Source organism: Panulirus ornatus, chromosome 39, assembly GCF_036320965.1.
Source record: "Panulirus ornatus isolate Po-2019 chromosome 39, ASM3632096v1, whole genome shotgun sequence".
Classification (NCBI taxonomy): domain Eukaryota; kingdom Metazoa; phylum Arthropoda; class Malacostraca; order Decapoda; family Palinuridae; genus Panulirus; species Panulirus ornatus.
The window spans coordinates 10,435,198-10,461,058 of NC_092262.1; the positions used below are offsets into that span (position 1 = coordinate 10,435,198).

A 25,861-nucleotide genomic window follows, 5' to 3' on the forward strand; every position below is an offset into this window, starting at 1 on the left:
CTATTCGCCATTTCCCGCGTCAGCGAGGTAGCGTTAAGAACAGAGGACTGGGCCTCTGAGGAAACATCCTCATCCAGCCCCCTTCTCTGTTCCTTCCTTTGGAAAAAAAAAAAAAAAAACTATTGTTTATATATAATATCCAGCTTGTACTGTTGTAAAAACTCTTGGTCCATGAAGAATACTTCTACAAAATATTCATATATATCTAACGTTCAGATTGTTGATACAAAAGCAAAACATGACATTTCTACAAAACAACTCTCATGCATCATTGTATTTAATCTAATTTGGTCTAACATTGTCCATCTGTTATCTAAATTAATCCATTCCCATTTACAAAGTTGATCCCACATATACAGCCAGTCAGTTTGTCCAAAAACATCCTCACACAAGTTTTAGTTAATTTTCACAGTGCATACTTAGTTGATTTGTTGACACTCCACTCAAAACTTAATCCTGACATAGAAAGTAGCTCAACTACACATTATGAATGATACCATAAATATCAAACATATGAATTCTGCAAAACTTAGTTTTTCCAGTCACATGTATTCTTCATAAATATACTGAAAAGCCAGGGTAATAACATACAGTCCTATCTCACTCCCAGACTATATCAGAATTCTGTGTAACATGCATCATCCCACAGTTTACTATTTTGGGGGAATGATTTCATCTCATCTAACAAGTTTTCCCTTATATCAGGGGCTCTTGCAGCTTCCAGGCTGCACTACAGTTAGAAGCAGGGGAAGTATGGATTCCTTTGGAATGATAAAGTCTTTGATGAGACTGTACTTCAGTGACACAACCTCACTGAAGGTGACTTTTCACTCATGGTGCAACCACAAGCAGGGGGAGTCGCATAATCCTTTATTTGTCTATACACTCGCACTTGCAACAGTAGGCATGTATGATTATCAAACAACAAAATTCTGATCATAAATTAGCAATACATGAGAAACATTATTTCAAAATAGTTAATACTTGTTGATGGAACATTAAAGTTGATATGGAATTATGCTGCCTGAAAAGAGGGATAATCTCATCGTGAATCACTACTACAAGAGTTCATTTAGAAAAATCTTTGAATTAATTTCCGAGAGAAGAGCTTGTGCCATCTTAATGCAAATGTGAAGTTTTGAGTACCTACAGTACTGAGTACAGTATACGTAAATATTATACTTTAAATGTTCTTAACCAATAAACCTTGCTAATGATCACAACATATGATTTAAATTGTCGATGGCAGACTACTGACCGACTGATTGAAGTTGCACATATTAATACATAAATGTATTTTTGCATTTTAAGTTTAAGGGATGTGGTACTTACAAATGAGCAGACGATTTAGGGAGCAATGGTGCTGGTTTGACAGCCATCATAAGCAAGAGACACTGAGTTATTATGTGTAAGCTAGCAGCCTCATAACTTAATCCCTCTTCTGTTGTTTCCTGACCACTCTCCTCTGGATCTGTAAGAAATTCAATGTTTTTATATTAAAGCAACTGGCTATGAGAAGTTAAAAGCAGCAGCATCTATATGTTTAAGGAAAGACTTATTAAATACTTTACTTAAAGACCATAACTGACTATATATTTATACCAATGTAGAAGACCCTGTCCACAAAACTAAACAATTGTAATGATTCAATTAAAATCTAAGATATTTTTACTGTGCAATCTGCTATGACCTGCATGAAAACATATGTTGCACAACTCTCATGCTTCAGTCAGACATTTATTAGGAAAGGGTTAACCGTAAATTCTGCAAGCAATTACCAACATGAAACCACATCAGCAACACTCAGAAAAGCTCATTACTGAACTACATTTCCCACTAAGTATAATCTCCCCTCCTTGATTGCCTGTGTCTGACACAATACTAACAAGTTGTATGCATTAGCACAACAGAATGAGGAACAGTCAGAGCATACTGCTGTAAAGCCATATTTGGATTTACAAATCTTAAGAAATTCCTTATCCCTGGGGATAGGGGAGAAAGAATACTTCCCACGTATTCCCTGCGTGTCGTAGAAGGCGACTAAAAGGAAATTCCTAACTTAAGTCTCCAATCCACTGCATTCATTGCCATAGACTGTGCAATCAGCTTAATCTATGATAAACTATAAACCTTAATCTAACCCCTGGAGGAAATACTAAATCAAAACTGTATTGATATCCCAAAGTAACATAGTATCTAGCCTTATCCAACCATCAATTTCTATATTAGGCAGAAATAATGACAAGCAAAATTCAGAATCTTTCTCGTTATCCATACACAAGCTATCACTTACCTTGTTCATCATATGTTCTAGGACTTCTCATGGCCATAAGCCTTTCTCGGAGCTCACGAACTTCTTCCTGGTTCTCTGTTGAGCCTATCAGAAAAAGCAAAGGGCGTAAAGTTACGAACAACCAGTAATTAAAACAAGAAACTTCAGAAAGACTTCAAGACCATAAACCTTTTATGTGTCAAGTTTTACTAAGCCTGGTTATGTCTTTTCTATCCATTTCTGTACATTTCAAGACAACTTCCATGTCCCATCTTGCTGTTGGGTCAAAAGCGTCCCCAACTGTGAGGATACTTTCACACTTGTTATTCACTGCCACAATTTTCTAATCATCCTTAACAATTCTTCCAGCTGAATCCCTTGGCTGATTTAATGTAATATGATTAATAATTTGCTCCTGTTAAACATAAGGAAGAGTTCTAGATTGTTTTTTTGCCTTGTCCAAAACACTGGTTTCAAAGATTCTCAAATCTTCCCAACCTTGTGTATGCAGTTAAGTATTTGTGTAGTATAGAGAGAGAGTTCTACACCACTGCACCCAGCTTTGTGAACTTTCTTCACCATTAACTAGCACTGTATACATCTGTAAGCTACTGGTATTCACATTAGCATTCTTAGTCTATTCCAACCATCAACCACCATTTTTAATTCTTTTCAAACAAGTTTCTTACCTAGTTTCCTGTTATGTCCCCTTGTTACTCATATAGACAGCCAAGTTCATTTAAAGTAACTTTATGTATAGAAACATATCTGACAGATAAAATTAGTCTGAATATAATTTGAGACAGTGTATGTTTGCTCAGTCCTATGTTCTTGATGCTGCCTCACTAGTGGGGAAAATGGTGAATAAGTTTGAAAAAAATATAAATGTCTGCTAAATGAGTACAGCACATCATTATTGAACAGTAATAACAAAATCAAAACTAAGAAATAAATTCTTGCTCCAAATAGTACATAAAGTCAATGTTTACTACTAATCAGCAACAGCAACACACCTGGCTCATGATTTATTGGCACCCTAAGAGACAACATTTGCTCTACTATTTCCACTCTCACACGTTCCTCCTCTTGAGCTGTTTCTGATCCCGCTCTTGATCTCTCACGCATTTCTGAAAACATACATTTTTCTACAATAAAGCAATATGTAAAACGAAATTGTTAAATACTTGCCTTTGTTCCGTGACTACACAAGAATAATATGGGTAAAGTGCTTTATATTCTATAATAGCATTATGGTACTTCATGTTACCAAGATCAAGCTGAAATGTTACCATATAATCATAAGGTTTGACCATAGGTCAATCTTTGTTTAAACAGCCTATATTCACTTTATCCATCCCCTGTAAATAGGAATGGAGGGAAATAGGATAAAAGTAAAATCAAGCATCTCTACCCTTTTGCTAGCCATTGTGTACAAGGTGCATTATGCACTTGATCCATTCCAGACAGTTCTTCATTAGCCAAATGTAGTGAGTGGTCGTTTGTGATGCCTCTGGAGCATTTAACGGGGTTTACCATACAAATTTATCTCAAACTGATGTGTGGGCAAGGCATCTGATTAACTGCAGCCACAACAATAAATGTATAATTTCTGAGGGCACTGGTAAGGCAAAGCATTATAGTTCTTGGATGCAGTCCCATTCACAGTGGGCCTAGAATGCATGAAAAAAATCTTACAACACTGAATAAAGTGGCAATCCTAGTGCCACACAAGGTCAATTCTTGATATCTAGAGTCTTTCCATCTACAAAGAACATGCACTTCTGAGAAATGGTAAAGTGCTGTTAACAGGGGATTTCAATTATAAAGAAACAGACTGGGTAATTTAAATTCTTATGGTAACATGGAGTTATGGGGACACAGGTATTTTAGAGTTTATACTGCAAATTTTCCAATACCAACATGTCACGGAATACACTAGGATGAGAGGCTTTTATACACCATCATTGCCAAAACTCATCTTCAGACATACTAGCATGGATATTGAGAATGTTATATATAATACATCAATCATGAAAAGTATTATGTAATGTTTAAATCTAACAAAGTGATGAATGTGGAAGTTAAAAGAACAGAGTTGAGACAAGACCTTTCGAGGAAAAACATTCATGAAAAAACAAAATCCTTAACAGTTTTTATGGTAACTGTAGTGAGAGGTTCTGTGAAATTTACAGTAAAAGAGCAGGAAACTCCTGTCCCAAATACAGAAGGACTGTTAAGAAAGAGGGAAAAATGATTTAATAAACAATGTCAAAAAGCAAAGGGGCTTCAAGACATTCACTGGCGAAGATATTGGTGACCCTTTAGCCAGCATGCGTTTATATTTAGAATATACTGTGAAGTATGTATTTTGCTGTATACCCTCTTAAAAAAGAGAAAAAATATGTTTTTTCCTCTGTTTATTAAGAAATACAAAGGCTTAAAGTGATTTTCTTTAATTCACTTCAAAAGGTGCTTCATGGAAATAAATCTGAGACAGAATATTCTAAAAATCATGTACAATTTTTCTGCAAAACACAGCAGAGTCTTACCTGATGTTTCTTGAGTCTTCAGAGTAACAAGTCTGCACCTAATATGGTAAACCAACCTAAACACTTCCCTCATGACTGTGCAGTAGTGACCACTGGAATATAGAAGATTTCTAATGATAACAAACAAAAGAGTACATAACACAGTACCTTAAGACATGAAAATAATAATGGTATCCCTCTCAACTACCCAAAAATAATACAGAGCACACATAACATACTGCAAATACTCGTGAATTAGAGAATCATCACAGGAATAAAGAAGGGGATGGTAATACTTTTCAATAAGCTCTACAATTATACGAAAAGAGATTTTCTTCTTGAAATTAACTCATGCTTGAGTGAATGAATGTCATGACTAATGTACCTAAGCAATAGAAATACCTGCAACGTAATCTCAAGAGTCACAGCTTACAACAGTAGTTCCCTTAGCGTGTTTAGCATTCCTAAAAGACACACTGAATGTCTTATTCTGGATGCATTAAATAGAGGTAATAGGGAAGGGGTTACTTTAACATAAATCCTGGTGTGACAAACTGCAGAGGTATTATGCTGCATTTGTTTGTGAGCCATTTGTCAGTTAATGGATTACAAATTGAACGGTGCTTTTCCGTGACATCAATGAAATATGCATAAGTACACAATTAAAACATCCTGATGTTATTAAACAAAGATTATTTAATGCATCAAAAATATAGAGTTACCAGCTGTGAAACAGAGTAAGCAAGACTCAAAGACTTGTCTGTGACCAAAAGTTTCAGACCTGTATCAAACCTCCTAGTTATCTAAAGGATAACATCAAAGGACAGCATTACATCTTATATTCCCATGAGTATCTTGGACATTCATTAGAGACATATTGATGTGCTAAAACTGACTTTGGATGTGGCTAATAACAAAGCAGCAGTGAAAACAAAACATATTTTGCCATTTAGTTAGATATGAACTGAATATGTAGTATTTTGCTGTGACATCATTAAAATATGAATGATACGTACACAAATCTATTCAATCTCTTCCTGAATGACCTCCCACCATTTCCTGTAGACCACATTATGAAAATTTTCTCAAACTAATGACCTCACAATTACATCAAAACACCATGAACATCCAAGCAAAAGCAACCATGCAACATTACACTGAATGTTTAGAATACTGGCTCACCCAAATCAGAATGCCTGCATCCCTACAGAAATCCACCATTAACCTCTTAACCCTGGACAGTAATGAATCCTACCTGCACCCTACCATGTCCCTGAGTGGTACAACTTACTTTCACTGAACAGAACTCTTATACTACACACAAATGACAATTACTCTCCACTCAAAAAACCTCATCATAAAGGCCATAAGCATATTAATGCCCTCAGAATGCTTACAAGTACCAGTTTTGGACAACAAAAAGAATCTCTTAGCATCCTTTACAAACAGTTCATCTGCTCCACCCTAATCTATACCTCACTTGCTTGGTCATCCATCATGTCATCAATAAGCATAAAACTATGAGTGAGGCATTTATATTTATTTATTCATTTCATATTTATTACACTTGATTTCTGTTTCCTGTATCAGTAAGGCAGTGCCAAGAAACAGATGAAGAATGGCCCATCCACTCATATACACATATACATACATAAACACCCATACACGTACACAGACATATCAACATATACACATATATATACATATACACAGACATATACATGTATACACTTGTACATATTCATACTTGCTTGCCCTCATCCATTCCTGGCACCACTCCACCCCATAGGAAACAGCATATAAATTCTTAAGAATGTTTATCAGTAGTGTAAATGGTCAAACATTCATGCTAAAAAAACAGAAAAGAAACTTCATAATCATAAACTTGATTAGTTCAAACTATTAAAAAGAAAAAACAGCACTTGCCTTTTCAATTCATATTCTGAACATCTGTATCTATTCCTCTCCCAAAGCAAAATTCATATTCTGAACATCTGTATCTATTCCTCTCCCAAAGCAATCATTTTATGAACTCACCCAAGCTGTGACTGAGAGACACCTGTGTGCAGCAGGAAAGCAGAGAGCATAACTTGCGTAGTAATGTCCAACAGCACATCATCTTTCACTTCACAGGTATCCCAATCCTCTCCACAAGCCATCTCGTCCATCCAGAGCATCACCTGGCTCTCTGAGAAATCAAAATTACAGAAATTTCAGTGCGACAAAACATGAAGAATGAACTTCTACAAAGACTGCATCATTCAAATCAGCATACTATTTCATAACATCAAAATCCAGACTTGCAGAATTGCACATACTTCATTTTCCTACATGAATTCTTTTAAATATAAAGTCATTGTTGAGCCAGTGAGAGGTTTGATTCTAAGCTCCACTTCTCACTTGCCCTTAACTTACTCACAATTCTCTCACAATCCATCAGGTTATCCCAAGTGAGAAAGGAGAATACATGATCCATACATACTTTGAAAATCTTAATTAACCAATCAATAACAGTCAGGCCCTATCTTCATAAGAAGTTCAAATGCTACCACATCTAATCCAGCCGCTTTGACTCATTTCATCTCATGCAAAGCTTTCACCACCTCTTCTTTTCAACAACCCACTTGCCATAACTCAGCCAGAATACCTTCATATCTGTCATCCTGTCATCAAATGCATTCAACATTCCTTCAAAATATTCACCCTATCTCTCTTCAGCTCATCTCTGCTTGGTACCACTTTCTCAAGCATCCTTCACTTGCTTTCTTTATAATATTAACCTCCTTCAAAAACATTTCCATATTTTCCCCAAAAGTTGTTGATATTCACTCACAACTCTTGTTTGCCCTCTATTTCAGCCCCTTCACCTTCCTCTTTACCTCCTGTTGCTTTCTCTTGTACATCTTCCAATCTCCCTGCTTAGGGATGACACTCCCAAGGTGTTGAGGTCCACCATGCATCATGATGCAGCACTGTCAAATTTGGTGATTGCCAGATTAGTGGACCAAGTGATTCCAACCCACCCATAGTGACTTTGGGGGCGATCTTCATCCTCAACTTTTACTCCCAACACTACCAATACAGTTTTTATAATATACAAAGAACTCCCTTTCCTCCATGATCAAGCTAAAGGAGCCTCTTATCCACCAAAATATCAGTCAAGTTCATTGGGAACAAAACCCTCAGAGTAAGCTCGACTAACTGATGCTTGACCCTTTATAACACAACTCCATCTAATTCATACTATCATACAACTTAAAATCACGAAATTAATAACATTTGTATTTGTCTTTAGAAACAAAATTTTAATACACTCATTCAACATTCAATAATCTGGCACTCAAAAATTCTTCAAACATTTGATGCAATAATACAACTTACTTGGTTCAAGGACAGTCATGAGAGGGGTTGTGAGCTGTGGATAGGTCGTGATAAGATTATGCAAGGCTTCCACAACAACTTCCTTCCCACACTCCAGAATGTTTATGATGTGCTCAATGGATGCACTTACTTTTTCTGGTGGATGAAAACATGTCATTAGTCATTCCTCCTATCTGTGATATTTCCAAAGAATAGCTTTTTCTTTTTTCCCCTTATTTCTTTAATACCTTAAGTGAGAATGAAAATCATTTGTCCTCAAGTAATCATGTATTCAATTTCACTCACAGATTAAGTATAACCCATATCTAACAACCTCATTGAGCACCAAAAGCCAAATCTTCCTTACCTGGACATAAGTTTTCTGCAGCCAATCCATAAGAGAAGAGTTGCATGGACAGCCAAGGTTTGCTTCTCACCTCACTGGGAGTCAAGGGAGGGCCAAGCAACATCCCCTCAAGGCATCGTCCAACAACTAAACCACATGCTCTTTCCACATCTAGCAACCATGCCCACTGACGCCCAACTACTCCACCCCCTACACTCTTCACAGTATCAGGAGTTGGTGTGTCTACCTCTGTAAGAGAGCAAGAGCATGCACATCAGTTGCCTTCTGTAGCCTACAGAATCACTAACATGGAACACCAATAGAAGGTTCTCTTCTTTTCACATTTCTTTTTTGCTATGTTCACACTTCAGCCAGTTTATTGTCACACCACACATTAAACCTCAAAACATCCCTCAAAGACAACTATGTCATATTTCTCTACCTTAAAATTATTTTTACTAACTTTAATTCCCTTTAACATCATCCACAAAATCTCTGCCATAAAAAAGCAAACGGAACTGTCCTTTCTGCCACTTTACTCTTTTGTTGCATTCACACACCGTATGTGGTTGTCAGCCACACATTCTCAAAATTCAAAGTCTCTCTCAAAGATCACTGTTTTCTATATATCTGCTTTTCATACTCTCCCCACCCAAGTCTTTCAAATAAGTGTATGCGAGTTAAGGCAGGTCCCATTTACTTTCCCCTTGATTTTAATCTAATCTTATTTTTATGTTATACAACATAAAAATGCTGCATAATTCTTCTGAAACCATTTCTGATGTTGCTGCTAACTTTTTTAAACCTTTAAGAGTTAAGATGGTCTGACATCATTTGGGCAAGGGGCCAAGCATATCAGAACTGGAAAATTATACTTCCACTGATTCACATTCAACTTTCAACTCTTCTCAGAATCACTGCAAGTGCCATATATTATCAAGGAGGTAAATTATTCCTTTCATAAAAGAAAATGCAAAAACCTCTCTTTATCCAGCAACAGGATTTTCTAGTATTCAGCCAAACAAATCTCTAAAAAATCCTCCCATTCTACCTTTCCTTCACTTTTTCTTTCTGCCATTACTATAGCCATCACACCCTATGACAAAGCACATCATTCTGGCTCTCTTTTCTCATTCAACTTGACCTGAAGCTCCTTTTTACTACTCCTACACTTTAACCAGTAAAGTGTATAGACCTGATAGCATCCATCTTTGTGTTTCCATGGAAAGTGCCTCTAAACTTGTTCCTGTGTGGACAAGTATTCTTCTTTGTATAATGATACCATTAATGATACATGAACTTCAGCAACTGTTCAAACATAACTAGTTTAAATGCTTCCGAAACACCTACCTGAGGTGACATCCTCCTGATCAGTAAAGGAAGTTACAGATGCTATTGTTCGATTTGTGGAATCAAAAACAGGTAAAATCGATCTTAGAGGACCAAGGAGAGGGCGAACCAGCCTTGCCGGGAAGAGCAACAAGGCATAAACCACATGGGCTAAAGCCCAGCCACAAACACTGTGGTACACAACATCTGAAAGTTAGCAAAATTCAATGATGAAACCTATTCCTATTCATTTCTATAATTCCCTGCATGACGGGAAAAAAGATAAAACTGCATAAATATATCTAAAATTGCATACAATGAATTTCATATCTCCTTTTTGTGGGGCTCCTGCAGCTTTGAGGCTCTCTTCCAATCAGGAGCAGTGATATGAAAGACTCCCTTGGAGAAAGAAAGTCCTTGACAAGACCATAGTCTTTTCCATTCACGGATGATGAAACCTTACCAAATGTGACTTTTTATTCATGGCATAACTATATGCAAGTAAAACCTATAAAAACTAGCTACCTTTCCTGCACCAGGAACCCCTTATATGGAGCTCCTCCAGCACATAGGGAGATGGCCACATCCACCAGGGATTGCAAAGGAGCTGGTGATTGTTATAAGTATTTTGTTTTGTGTGGATTGTAGCCTTGCTATATTTGCTCTTAATACGGTAGGTGACAAGGCAAGTGAAGAATGGTTTATGGCAAAGGGTATAATTGTCAGAAGTAGAAGGAACAAGGGAAAACCAAGGAGGAGGCAAAAGGATGGAGTGAAAGGTGCTTTGATTGAAGGAGATGATGAATAAGAGGGCACTGGTTTTGGAAATGGAAGGAACAAGGAAAAGGGATAATCAAAGAGGAGGTGGATGGGTGGTGTGAAAAAGGATCTGAGTGCTCAGGACCTTAACATGCAGGAGGGTGTAATGCATGTATGGAATACAGTGATTTGAAGCAATGTGGTATACATGGGGCAACATGCTGTCAATCAGTGGACTGAACTGAGGGCTGTGGGGCTTGGTTGAGGATGGGCTTCAATGCATTACAAATGACATCTAGAGAATGGATGTAAGCAAATGAGGCTAGTTATTCATCTGTCTCATAGGTACATCACTACTGCAGGAAAAGGCAAACAAGCATGAAGAATAACAGACATATCACATCAAAACCCTTTTTGGGGGTGCTTCTGCAGCTTAAATAGCAGGGAAAGAATGGACTTCTCTGACAAGATTTTATTGCAAAATTCCTGATCACCCAGCTTTTGAGGGTTAATAGACTATCCTATTACTGCTATCACATGTCTTATCCAGTCATACAAAAACCCAAAGTATAAATTATCGTAGATGATAACATACATGGAAGAAAAGTAATACTTGCCATGAATGAGATGAGCCAATCCAGGATGAGAAGCAAGGAGTTTTGATGTCTGATTTAGTAGGCCACCACACATCTCAAACAGCTCACTCAAGTGTTCATATAAGAGCTGCATACTTGACGAATTCTGATGATAAAAGTCACATTAAGTTATACTTATCACAAATCAAAAATGTTTGTTGTAATACTAATATTTTGTGTTGTTTCTAAAGCCTGTATTCTCAGCTAATTTTCTATTTCTATCATATCTGCTGCTCTTTACATCTAAATCATTGTTCAAGTACTAATTCTAAGGTATAGAAGTAATAATTCTAAGGAATAAAAGATCCTTTCCCTGGGGATAGGGGAGAAAGAATACTTCCCACATATTCCCTGCGTGTCATAGAAGGCGACTAAAAGGGAAGGGAGCGGGGGGCTGGAAATCCTCCCCTCTCGTTTTTAATTTTCCAAAAGAAGGAATGGATAAGGGGGCCAGGTGAGGATATTCTTTCTAAGGCTCAGTTCTCTTCTCTTGACGCTACCTCTCTAACACAGGAAAAGGCAAATATGTATGAAAAAAAATCCAATAGTAACACTTGTAATATAGTGAGAAATCCTTGATATGGCTAAACCTCCCCTTAAGTAAAGCAAGTGCTGAAAATTTTTAGAGAAAAATACAATGCATTGACTAAATCACCAATTCATCTGTTAAATCAGTCCTCAGCATTCTCAGGCAAAAGTTTTCGAGAAAGAGACAGAGGAAGAACATTCCACAACTTTACTCTGTTCAAAGAACAAAAGAGGTATCATAACATAGATATATACATTCAATCAGGTGACAGTCCTTTATTTAACTGATGGTTCATTGCCAAATTTGGAATAAAGCTCCATTTGGAGCTGTGTCACACACCTTAAATCTCAATGTAATCATTCATGTAATACCATAAACTTCTCAATATTTATTTGCTCTGCTTTTCCTGCTTAAATCTACTTTCCTTCTCTTTATACTTTCTGATGCAAGCCTCACTATTTATACACAAAAGTTTTCGAGAAAGCAACAGAGGAAGAATATTCCACAACTTTACTCTATTCAAAGAACAAAAGAGGTATCATAACATGGATAGATACATTCAATCAGGTGACAGTCCTTTATTTAACTGATGGTTCATTGCCAAATTTGGACTAAAGCTCCATTTGGAGCTGTGTCACACACCTTAGATCTCCATGTAATCATTCATGTAATACCATAAACTTCTCAATATTTATTTGCTCTGCTTTTCCTGCTTAAATCTACTTTCCTTCTCTTTATACTTTCTGATGCAAGCCTCACTATTTATACACAATGTTATCTCCGCTGTAAAAGGCTGGTGACTTATTTTTTACTGTTCAAACTACTGTACACTACCCTTATGAAATTTAAGCACTGTTTATTAGAATGTCAATGCTTAAAACATGCAAAGGTTAAGCAATGACTGAAACTTTAAGGGGGTTGTTCTGTTTGTCATCCTGTTCTAAATAAAGGAAGCAGTTAACCATCATAATGATAAACATCAATCTACCTACATATGACAAAAGTGAAATGAAAAATTACTACTATATTTGCTCTTACATCACCAGGTATTTTTTCACTTTCTTCAGAAAATTATGGTATACTGTATAAAGACTGCATTCAGTAACTTTCTTTTCCTTTTACATATGTTCACCATTTCCCATATTAACAAAGTAGTGCCCTGAACAAACGAAAATTATGGCCTTATTCACTCTCATCCTTTTTCTAGCTGTCATGTGTAATACACTGAAACCACTGTCCCCTTTTCCACTACGAGGCCCACAGACTTTTTGTGGTTTCCCCTAACTACATCATGTGCCCTAGTCCAAACCAATGACAGGATAGTAACATTAATTTACTTTACAAAGATACCTTCCTAACTACTACTATTTGTTTACATACATTCATTTACTTTACAAAGATATCTTCCTAACTACTACTATTTGTTAACATAAAATGAGAGTCATCAAGACATATTTCTCATAAAAACCCTACACATAAGTTACATGAAATTTGGCAAAAATAATTTGGTCTTAAATACTATACTTCTTATAACTTTTGTACAAATCACTCCCAGAACAAAGTTCATGTGCATACATACCTCCTCAAACTGGTGATGTGTACAGTATGCCAAGAGATGTGAATGAAGATTAGACAAAAGTCGAAGCAAGTGCTGAGGATGAGTTCCACCAAGTTGAGAATCTATGTACTGACGAGGAGATTCATGATTATTCTGGCCATTACTTTGCACCCCTTGATCATGACCTGCTGAAAAAAAAAAAGAATTTCAAAAGCCACATCCTTTGGATGATCAACAGAAATCATGATTTTTATTAATCAAATCTTGATCCATTATGAAATAAAACAAATCTTTTGCAAAAAAAAATACAAACTAGCCTACCTTTATCTAAATTACAATAAAGAATGAGTAACTTTTCCATCTCTCAATCATACACAATCTTTCCCTGCAGATAATGCCCATACACCTCTCTTTTCTTCTTCAATCTCCAATGGAGTGTTCGGTTGCTACATCACTTTTTTCTTTACAGGTACTTAAAAGTTCAAGAGTTGCAAAATACTGTACATCTTATAATCGTTTTGTTCACCTCAAATGTGATAAATTGATATAAAAAGAGTGGGGGAGGGGGGGGGGGGAGATTTACCATAAAACAATAAGCTATGCCCATACTTGACATAATGCTATCAAATTTGTGGAAAATTCACCAAATCTAGAATCTCTTCATTAGGTTTTTGATTATACCTTAAGGAATTCAATACAGAAGCTGGAGAGGGCTACGTCGGGAGTTTGTTACCTGATGAATAAAGAATATAAAGTACTCCATTGTACTGTGACTGTAAAGTCCTCATACTCAAAAAAATATTCCACCAACATCAACTTTTGTACTAATTACATACATTAGTAACTGAACACATATATTTACATTTAACACTAATTTGTTGCACTTTATATGAATTTGCCTCTTACTGATGTCATCAATAAATGATAAAAATGAGTTTGGGGTCAGGTCAGGTGGATGGGCCGACATTCAGGGCCATATCCTTATCTCTTGCATGTTAAAGTGGACAACATACATATCATATGGTACTTATATACAATACTGTGTGCTTCATTTTCTGTTTAGATACAAAACTGACACTGTCCCTGTACCATTACCATGTGTTTCTAGGCATTTTATTTACTTACTGGAGTGAAAATTGGGTCAAGGAAGTCTTCTCCTGGAACATAACCCCCTTTATCCCAAAATTTTCTAAGAGAAATGGGTTTCACTATTTATGGTGCTTCTGCTAAATTGTGTTTTCCAGGAAAGCATCTCTATTGAAAAGCGATAAGCAGGTGTGTCTTAATGCAATATCTACAGGACTGCTTACTGTATACATTGCACAATACTCTATACTTCTGTACTCACCAGAAAATAAACTCACGACGTAGCCTCCTCCTGCTATAGTATGTGGAGAAAAAGTAAATATCAATGGATAAACGTGCTTCTACCAACATATTATTAACAAACAAATTTAGAATATAAAGAATTTATAAATAGCTAAATGATCTAAACCAGAGGTGCTCACAGTAAAGCTAACATTATGCCATAATACTCGCTTTGTATAGGAAAAGGTTTAAATGTTTGTTGTAATAATCTACCTAAATCAAACACTCAACGTGCATATTGATACCAAAAGAAAGGTAGTGAAAAAAAACAGTATAGATTTCTTTTTTTTTTTTTTTTGCTTCCTTCTATCCTCTTTTCACAGAAATGCATACGAGAAACAAATTTCATGTATGTTTATCTCTGCATTTATTTCTGTAGTGCTATGTGCTACTACCAATAAAATACAAAACGTTCAAACACTTGATAAATAACTTGGTTCTTAGAAGCACTCAGTAAAACTTCCAGGCAAAATCTGGGAGAACAGTGTACGTAAGTCAGCAACAGCTGTGGGAAATACGAAAAGCCTTCTACCACCCGTCACCAAACATTTCCTTTTAGCTGCAGTACTTAATATGGGCATTTCTAAATAATATTGTAATTCCTGGACAAACTGCATCAAATTATCATTTTCCCGAAAGGCAAGTAGTTCTGCCATGCTTGCTTCTACAAAATGTCACACTGGTAATTTCAAGGTATAGGTAAAAAAAATTACTCCTACCTGCTGAAGATAATGACCACTTTGCTTGAACATCAAACAGCTGCGGAACTGCATTGCATTCCTGATGTTCCACACTGTTCTCCTGAGCCAACAGTTCATGAGGTGCTGAGTCTTTGCTTGTCACATAATCATCCTGGGTTGCTGCACGTCGAGTGGGGCATTTGCCTTTCAGAATTCTACTCTTGCAAGGTTTTGCTTGTTCAAGAATCTGGTTCATCTGGTGCTCCTAAGAAAAAGACAAGTAATGCTGTGTGCTAGTCCATAAATAGTTATTAATTGCCATACCTCTTAGTAAGCTGGAACAATAACTTTGACACATTACTGTCCTGATAATTATTTCTAAAGGCAACAGCTGTTTTATGAGTACCATCTGTAAAACATATGCAATACATTCACAAATGAAACACAATACAGTGTCTGTATTCATAAATACTTCAATTAATGCCCAAAATAGATGATTCTATGAAGTTCTGGGAATCAAACTACGTATGTTTTAATAAATTTGTATTACCTGTTATATTCCGTCTTTACTTACTCCTGCAGTTGAACCACCTAAACTCCATATTTTGCATTTTATGATTTTCTTGAGCAGTTAATGATTCTGATACTTCAAATTTCTCACTGTAAATTCAATATATTACTCTCTTACAATCATCATCTGCAATATTATACATCTTTCAACATGTTATCTCTTCATATTTCACTCTTGTGCTCATTTTTTACAAATAGCTAAAATCTAAACATATTCTTTCTTCATTGTCTAATATCTTATTGTCAACCTTACATTCCTGTTCTCCTGTTTACATCTTTCCCCTGCTAGTAGCAAATCTCACTCTACAATGGTCCTCTAGACACACAGTGTCCAATAGGCTCCAATTTTTGAGTGTACAAACTTGTATTGCAAATCTGTAAACACACGCCTGAATTTCAAGACACTTCTCTTCAGTATATTCTTACTTATTTCACAAACTAACAATAATTCACATATTCAGAAAAATAATGGTGAAAATGGGTGGTAGAAATGGAAGTGCTACAGAACATATGCATGTCTACAATGCAGCGTATTAAGTTCATTACATTCAACTGAGACTCAAAGAATGATATGGTAGATTGCATTTTTCATAAATTTCTTCCAAATAATTTTCTTCAAAAGGTTCATCCCTAGTGTGTGAATAATAAATAAAGGTTTTTGCAATAAAATCCAAATAAAACCAACAGAAACAAGTACTTTAGTTTACTCTATGCTTTCTGAGACATTATACTTGGTTTGGTTTTAAACTACTTAAAAAACTATTTCTTATTGCAGTCAATTCTCATACAGAAATTTTTACGGTGAACAACAAAGTGCCCTGTTACTAAATCTTTTTATTCCTTCAGGGTTTCCAAAAAATCTCTCTAAATTTCTTATAAGTTCTTTTCACATAGTCATATTCTCCCAAACATCTCATCAAATTTCCTATCAGCTCTTTTCACTTTGTTATTTTCTAATAAAACAAACACTAAGGCTACTTACAGCATGAAATCCCAGATTAGCAAGTAGTGTATGCATTAGGTCTCGAGGTAAAGTGGTAGGGATGCCTTGTGATGGGGCTGGAACATCCTCAGGAGAACTGTACCCAAGCAGTGCAGCAACATGACTATGGTCCTCCAGACTCACTACTAAAATACCCAACTGCAGACGCTGTAGATTGTGTTCAGTGTTAAAACTATTATGTACATGTCAGTGGAAAACATAGGATAGAATATGCAATGCTCCATCTGTTTTACAAAAGGTAGGATAGTATATGCAATGTTCCGTATATTTTATAATAAAATCTCGACTTTTCATAAGCAACACTTGAAAAGAAAAATGCGAATATATAATCCACTGAATAAATAAAGTACTGTATTATATGAAAAATTACTGAAAAATACAAATATGTATTAAGAATGAAAAACTATTTTCTCACTGTAGTGAAGACTCTATGAACATTTGAGAGAGTACTTGCCAAGTGGAAGTGTAACCAGCAAAAGGTTATTCACAAGACCATTATTAATACAGAACAGGTGGCTTTGTTGTATTCAAACAAGGATACTAAAATGAATAAAAACAGTGATCTAAGGATGTTAACCAAGCAAAGCAGCACTGGCTGAAAAAGTGAAAAGAACGAATTTTGCAGCATTTCTCCCTGATAAAGAGGTACATATACATAGAATAGATACTGTATAATGGAATAATTATTGTATAATTAGTATCTTCATGTACTTATGCTAGTGTATTTCATATTTCTAGAGATGCTGACAATAGCATTAAAGAGTAAAAAAGGGAGTTGTGAACTACTCATAGTCTGCATATGTATCTATATCCTTTTATAGGTTTACTCTAGATGTAATGACTCCATCCATTTTAAGACTATTTTTTTCATTTAATGCCTCTGATTTTTATTCAAATTTAGATTAACAAATACATGTTGTAAAATTTTTTTTTTCTTAAATTACAGTTGTTTCATACTAAAAATGGTATCATTTTATGTATGCAAATATACTTAACAACATAATCAAGAATTCCCCCCAAAAATATGTACTTAACAATTTCTGTGTTACATACTGCATACCAGATTAGAATAAAACAGAAGTCTCTAAGCTACTGTTTCCTTGTTTCACTGTTAAGCATACAGGAGAAAAATTGCATCCACATCAGAGTTCATGTCATCTCTGAGTTATTTCATCACAAAGGAACGATATATCAGTTTTTACCTGACCACGTGAGAGGTGTCCCCAGTCTTCTGGTGATTTTGGCAAGAGACTATAGAGAAGACTCATTCGTGAGGCTAGAGGGGGCAGAAGTAAAGGAGAACTGAGACCCTCACACACTCCTGCTTCTATGGCTCGAGGCAGCTTAGCATCCACAAGCCTGCATGTAACAAAAAAGAATCCAACAATTGAAGTGGTTGATCTTTAGAAGAAATTTCCCTTAGGAAAAATGAGAGAATGAGTGAGGAAAGATTGACAAAGAGGATATATGTGTTAGAGGAGAAGGGAACGAGAAGTGGGAGACCAAACTGGAGGTGGAAGGATGGAGTGAAAAAGATTTTGAGCGATCAGGGCCTGAACATATAGGAGAGTGAAAGGCATGCAAGGAACAGAGTGAATTGGAACGATGTGATATACCGGGGTTGACATGCTGTCAGTGGATTGAACCAGGGCAAGTGAAGCATCTGGGGTAAACCATGGAAAGTTTTGTGGGGCCTGGATAAGGAAAGGGAGCTGTGGTTTCGGTGCATTACACATGACAGCTAGATACTGAGTGTGAATGAATGTGGCCTTTGTTGTCTTTTCCTAGCACTACTTCATGCGCGCGCATGGGAAGGGGGTGCCATTTCATGTGTAGCGGGGTGGTGACGGGAATGGATGAAGGCAGCAGGTATGGATATGTACATGTGTATATATGTATATGTCTGTGTGGGTGTGGTGTTTATGTGGGTGTTTATGTATATACAAGTGTATGTGGGTGGGTTGGGCCATTCTTTCATCTGTTTCCTTGCGCTACCTCGCTAACACGGGAGACAGCGACAAAGTATAATAAATGAATAAAAATATTAAATGATGTACTAAATGGCTGTCTTATATATCAAGAATACCATCCCATATTTTTTTCATGACAGATTTCAGGCATGGGCATACATCCTCATCAGATCCAGGAACTGATTGGTACAAGGGAGAAACTTAAAAGTGGATAGGAAAAAGACTGTGAACAAAAAAGGACAAGCACAGGATGCAGCTTTGTTTTGAACCGAGTAAAACTAACATCACTAGATCGCCAGACCTTGAGACCCAGCTGTTTCAATAATGGATTCTCTCTGGCTTTAGACACTCATGCACAGCCCACTCCTGCTGCTTTACCTCATTTTAACTTCATACTCATGCACATGGATGTCTCGATGAGCATCCTACAGAATATTTACTCAGGTGTACACTGGATATCATGTTTGTTGAAAGCTTTTAAATATTCCCTTAAAATCCATTTTCTGCATCTACAGGCATCTATATTAGATCTATATTTTTGAACATTTTTGGATCTTTAAGCATGAGCTATGGTTTGAAGCGCTTGCCAACCTTTCCCATATATCACCTGGCCATATCATGCATCTCAAGTTCACAAAGGCTCCATCCACACACCTCACAGCGTTAACATTAACATTAACTGAAAATGTATTTGACTGTACATCATTCATTTATAATGAATAAGGTGGGAGAATGATTAATGAAATAATAGTTAAAACTAAATATTCTTCATTACAATACAATTCAAAAATACCAGTCAGGCATGTGTACATGGTTATGACAATTATAGATTTAAGACAATATTTGTGGTCTTACAAGTTTTAATTGCATTTGTTTATAAGTAATTGTTCTATAATACCATTTCCTTCAAAGGGCAAACTTCTGCCAAAAGATATACCTGAATAATAATTCCCTGAGTGGTGCCGCTTCAGATCCCAGCACAGCTTGTGTCATGCCACCAGTTAAAGCTAAGGATAGGTGAGTGTTTAGCAGTTGTAAACATAATAAGACGAACTTCTCTTGGTCCCTGAAAGAAAGAAAAGAATTCTTTTACAGCAAAATAAGTAGCGATGACTCAAGAAAATCTCTTTTGCTTCATGTATCCATACAAATACACCACATGTTAGCACACTCCACCTGCAAGTGGTAGCACCACTAGTAAGATTTCCATTCTGACACAGTGATATAATTATGGAATATAAAACTCTATAGTCTTCAAATCATTCTTGCAGGTTTTAAGTTTCATAAGGACATGTTCCCAGATAATATTTATGGTTCACACAAGGGAATTTCATAAAGCAGTGACCTAGTTTTTGGTATACACCCCATCTTTGTATGATCCTTATATATTTCAAATTTCATTAAATCTCCATACATAAGGAAATTATGACCCAACACTGAATTATTAAAAGAATAAGACAAGAAATATAATTCTGACATTGACCTTAACCCATAAATTGACACTACAAAAAAACTTGGCTACTAATGTACGCAAAAACCGACAAAAGAGAATGGTTGCGCATTTGTGAGTCTGTGACTGAATCTGAACAGTGTGGAGAGCATTTTTATCATCAGAGTGATCATAGCAGCTGTTATATATATCTCTTTACATTCTGTCTCATTCCTTTGTTATTCTGTCATGTATTTCTTTGTTCTAGAAAAAGTGATTCTAATATCACATCATTACTGAAATTGTGATTATTGATATTATTTCTTTTCTCTCTGTACAGACATGAGAACAATTTAACAGCTCCTTCTTGAATGTGATTAACAGTTTTAAGTTCAGGAAAACAGCTCCTTCTTGAATGTAATTAATAGTTTTAAGTTCAAGAAAACTAAGAAAATGTGAATTTGATGTATAATCAATATTTTATTCCATAACAAATATGATGACAATTTTTAGTTGTTTAAAGGTAAACATCAGCTTATTTTAAATTATGAGCTAAAAATACCATTCCTGAATTGTTCTATAAATCTAAGAAACATATACCATCAATAGGTGCTATAATACTTCTAATTCATGCTTGCTTACTATCAATTACTATCATTGGCAGAAGTCACAATACTACACTAAAATATGGCTGCGGTTTCTAATGCTAATGAAGCTTAAAGGAAAATATTTCTAAAACAGTACTCAAGCACATATATTCAAAGAGTAACACCCTTTAACATTTAATGTAAATGAGGGACATCTTACCTTAGAGAAGCAAATGGCTTGATTGGTTTCTCCATATTATCAAAGCAACAATACAGTTCAATGAAAGTTCTCAGCAAAAAGAATGTACCTTCTTGGAGATCAACACAAAATGGACGATGCCAAGATACTACACGTCTATTAAAGAGAAAATGTAATATATAAGAATTTTTAGGAAAGGTCATGTATTTCTCACTAAAAACATATATGTATTCATACTGCCAATAGTTTAGAATTCTAAAGAATTCTCATTTGTCATCTTTCTGTCTCTGCAGAAACATTCAAAAGAAAATTAATTAGACTCATAGCTGAAAACAATACTCGATGAATTTTAAACTGATGGTTACACCAAAAAGGTAGCCACTTGCAAGAAGAGGCCTAATTCACTGACATCCACTCTCTAACAGTAAATTAAAATTCATATATATATATATATATATCTAGGTGGAAGTATATAAGTGCAAAACTAAGAATGAAATGAGGAAAGCCAGCTGACTTCAGCAGCAGACACACACTTTTAGTGAAGGTACCTTGAGAAAATGAGAGTATTTTGACTTCATAGACCCAAAGAGTAAATGACTTCAACCAGAGGGGGGTCACTAACTGACTGAGAAGGTGAAACACATTGTTGAGCAAAGGCCTCAGGAATTCGAATCAGCTGAAAAGAGTGGCGAAGCAAGATTTTGTCACCAGTTTAATAAGATCAGGAAGGAAACTGGACCCAATTTTTCTCTGGAATATCTCAGTGCTTACAAGATTCAATACAAGGAGAGAAATAATTAAATCAATAATGGTACTAGTATTATTACTACTACACATTCATACAGATGAAAACTAAAATGTTTTTGCTCCACCTAACAACCTTAATACCGAATAAAGGCATCATATTCCAACTAAGATGACTTACCTGTCTGTTGGTATAGCAGTCCAAGCTATGGAATGAGTGGTCCCAGCACTAATCTGATGAACAGCTACATCAAGTCCCATTACTTTTTTGGGTCGTGGAATGGGTGACACAGTGTGACCCTGCCCACACTGGCCCATTGTGTTAGAGCCCCATGCATATACCTAAAATAAAATGGTATGAATGATCTCCAGTTTCATTTAAAAAAAAAAACCATGCTGCACCAAATAAAAAACTTGCATTATTCTCTTTCCAGTTTTTATGAACTATGGAGAATAATGTAGTGCCTCAATATCAAGCAAAACAACCCCAGCATACAGTAAATGAATTCTGCCAAGTTCCATGGGTTATCAGTTTTCTTAAAAAAAAAAAAAAAAAAAAGCAAAAACACAGAGAGGCTCTGCCATGTTCAACTTCTAAAAGCTTAAGTATCATTTCAAGAGCATTAACTAGATTATGATGGAGATCAACACCAAGTTACTGAACCCATCTTAAGGAAGGTGAAAATGAAAACTCGGTATCACTGCACTATTTGAGAAGATACATTCAATATATTTCTCATCCAGAATTACAAGGAGTAAACATATAATAAATCATCAATATTTCCTACATTATTACTGCACCAATCCATCTGTTTCTGGCCATCATATTAGCATAAAAAAGCAATGTGACCTATGCAAAAACTCCAGATATCATGGTCAGGGTACATCAAATATATACATGTTTGCTTTCTTTTTAAAGACCCTTCCCAATAAGTTCTTCACTCTATTTATTCATTCCTTGGTGGATAACCTTCTTGTATATTCATGAAATGGCTCTAGATTTTCTTTATCTTTTACACAGTGTTTCATGCACTTTCCAATCCTCCCTCTTATTTCACTGTATCATTTATTGCCATTTTATACTTCAGGAAAGTTGTCATGCTGCTGTGTCTTCTATATCTTCTTCATAGAATATCTTTGTGTCTTTCAGCTATCTGATATCTCTAAGTAAACTATGACTCTCTCATTTCTAATCCCTTCTCTTCTCTTCCTTACAATTTTACAGATTCTTTAACAACTTTTATGTCTCACAGAACCTCTTGTAACAATGTTCCATATTCTGATGGTGGAATTTAAAGAAGAATACTAAATACTTAGTAAAAGCTTTCATAATGTAGTGTTTCCAAAAGAGCAAATGAAAATATTAGTGAGTGGTTTGAAATATATAATGTGCATAAAGGCTGTGTAACATCATAATGGAGTGCATAAGGGCTGTTTAACTTCATCATTATCATATAATAATGTTTGATACAGCATTTGTGAGATGAGATTAAGGCACATTTATTGTGGTATACTGAACCACGGTGGAACAGAATGGAAGTTATCACTGTTCTCATCTGCAAATAAATGATGTTCTATCAGGTGAATCGGAGTGTAAGGGGAGGATGTTGAGATTATGTGTAAGAACAATATTCTTGGTTTGAAAGATCAGAGTAGTCATAGTGCAATACCAGATTTAAAAATACAAGTTTTAGTATTTGGGAGGCAATTATCAGCAGGGATGATGGCAGGAAAGCTGGATTTGAGAGGAAAATCATGCAAGAGTGATGAACCAAAAATTATAATTCAAATATATGTTTGCAAGGACAGCAAGATAGCTATCTCACCCCAGGCAGCTGGACATCCCTATCCTTTGCCAGCCTGAGGGATTGGAGGCCTCAGTTCTAATCAGTTTTTTATTATACCAGCAATGAAGCTTAGCCTCACTCTAATTAACTGGACATAAGCTAAGAGGGAGTGTAGGTGAAATGAGAGGTGTACACCAGAGAAACTTGATGTTAGTGGGATATATTTAAAAGATAAAAGACAGAATTGAATGTTCAAATTTATACACTGCCTTCACCCCTTGCACTCAGGCAAATGAAGCTCTAAAATTATGAGAAAAAGAGTAAAAATGGATTGTTGGATAAGAAACTGAAACCATGAATATGTATCAAACCACTTGATCTTATATAGTCTAGTGATTTTGTTTTTCTACTGCAACCAAATAGTAGACAAGTAATTCCCTACTTGTAACTATAAATAGTTAATTACTTGTCTACTTCTTTGGTTGCATCAGAAAAAAAAATACATATAAGTAACCAAGCTAAAAGATCAATCTGTTTTTACACCTGCATTTCCCTAGAGTAGCTAAGTACTTTAAAGGAAACAAGAATTTAATGTGTATGCAAATTGAACACAAGCTCAAATTCTTACCTCACTCTCATGAGTCAGAGCTAACACATGTGAGTCTCCAGCAGAAATGTCAACAATTCTCAGCCCAGCTAACTCCTCAATTGGTCGAGGTCTCAGCATAGTAGCTTCCGCTGAGCCTAGGGCCAGGCATGGACCGGTGCCCCACACCCATACCTGAAAATGCGTGCTGTCACCTCCATGGACCTGTTCGGTGAATCACACGAGGCAGAAAACATCAGCATAGTGTGGAAGGGGAAAGAGGGGTGATGTGACCTTTACAAACTAAACTGTGTACACCAGAAGATGTAACACTGAACTAATTAAATAAAACAAAATCACAAAAAACACAGGACACTATGCAAGATAATGAGTACAGAGACAAGTATTTAACTAAAGACTGATAAAGTTTAAGAAAATCAAAGTTTAAAATGTTCTAAACTAAGATTCTTTCTGAAATTCTGACCATGTAAATAGAAAATATATTGATCTCGAGAATGAAGTAACCTTATGGTGTCTAATACTCCAAATCTGAAGTGTTGAAGTGAAGCTTGGAATAGTCTACATCCTCAACATCAGTAAGCTTGTCTAAATCACTCCATTTTTATAAGTTACATTCCACATCTCAGATGATGTCAGCTCCCTTACACATGCTTCCATTTCTACACCAAGTCACGCAACATTGCCCTTAGGGTCTCCTTGCAACCAACTGACATCTAATTTCCTTCCAAGTTAAAATTGCATTTAAAAAAAGGTGAAGCACACAAGATCTGAACTAAACAGCTGGTGAATTTTTGGAGAGCAGACTTACAAAACACCAATCACAGGAAATAGCTTAGCACTGTAAAAATTATTAGGACTTCCTTTTTTCAATACAACATATATGATTATCCTTAAGAAACAATCCACTTATAATCAAAACTTACAAGACTAAACAATGAAATATTATGGTAAGAAAATCTCTTAAAATTTCAGCTACATAACCACTGTCTACCCACTGTATTTGAACCTGTGGCAGTGTCAACACATCCTTACACAAACATCCATTCTGATAATGACAATAATGTAAGCTGTTCAAATTCATCAGAATTAATATATCCTGGAGAGCAAAACATTTCAGAAGAGAATCCGTATATATGCGTATTATGACCACAGGGTAACTGCATAGTGTCCACATGCAAAATAAAAAAATCATGCCGAAAAATTAAACCAAAAAAAAATGCACCTTTCGAAATACTGTTAGTATTTATTAAAAAGATGACTGTACTTATCAACTACCATACTAAAGAAAAAGAAATTTCTAAACAAAATTATGGATAACTTATCCAAATTAAAAATGACATAAGCTACATCAAACAAAGGCATGCAATAAATCATGATACTAAATGAATGACAAATGAAGATGCACTTCTTTGCTAACTCAGAGAATGAAAGGTTTTCATATGGTTAGACAAAGAAACTCTAGGGTGATGCCCAACTGCGAAAACTTTGCTGAAATTTGCTACATATAGCTCCATCATTATTCAATATTCATTGAGTTTCAGACTATGAACTGCTTGGTTGAAATGTTATCATAAGCTGCTAACAGTATTACATTACATTAC

The 25,861-nt window shown here is 35.7% G+C and overlaps 1 protein-coding gene across 1 annotated transcript in view; it reads right to left on the reverse strand.

The window, feature by feature from the left end:
• The window catches only part of LOC139761122 (probable E3 ubiquitin-protein ligase HERC1), a 121,771-nt gene that overhangs the window by 75,896 nt on the left and 20,014 nt on the right, over positions 1-25,861 (reverse strand). Inside the window, 17 exon segments of the mRNA XM_071685048.1 lie at positions 1,333-1,471; positions 2,294-2,377; positions 3,286-3,399; positions 4,822-4,913; positions 6,838-6,988; positions 8,182-8,316; positions 8,528-8,755; positions 9,857-10,042; positions 11,212-11,335; positions 13,338-13,504; positions 15,404-15,629; positions 16,917-17,084; positions 18,140-18,296; positions 19,845-19,973; positions 21,144-21,278; positions 22,048-22,208; positions 24,282-24,464. Of these exon segments, the coding sequence (XP_071541149.1) occupies positions 1,333-1,471; positions 2,294-2,377; positions 3,286-3,399; positions 4,822-4,913; positions 6,838-6,988; positions 8,182-8,316; positions 8,528-8,755; positions 9,857-10,042; positions 11,212-11,335; positions 13,338-13,504; positions 15,404-15,629; positions 16,917-17,084; positions 18,140-18,296; positions 19,845-19,973; positions 21,144-21,278; positions 22,048-22,208; positions 24,282-24,464 (2,579 nt within the window).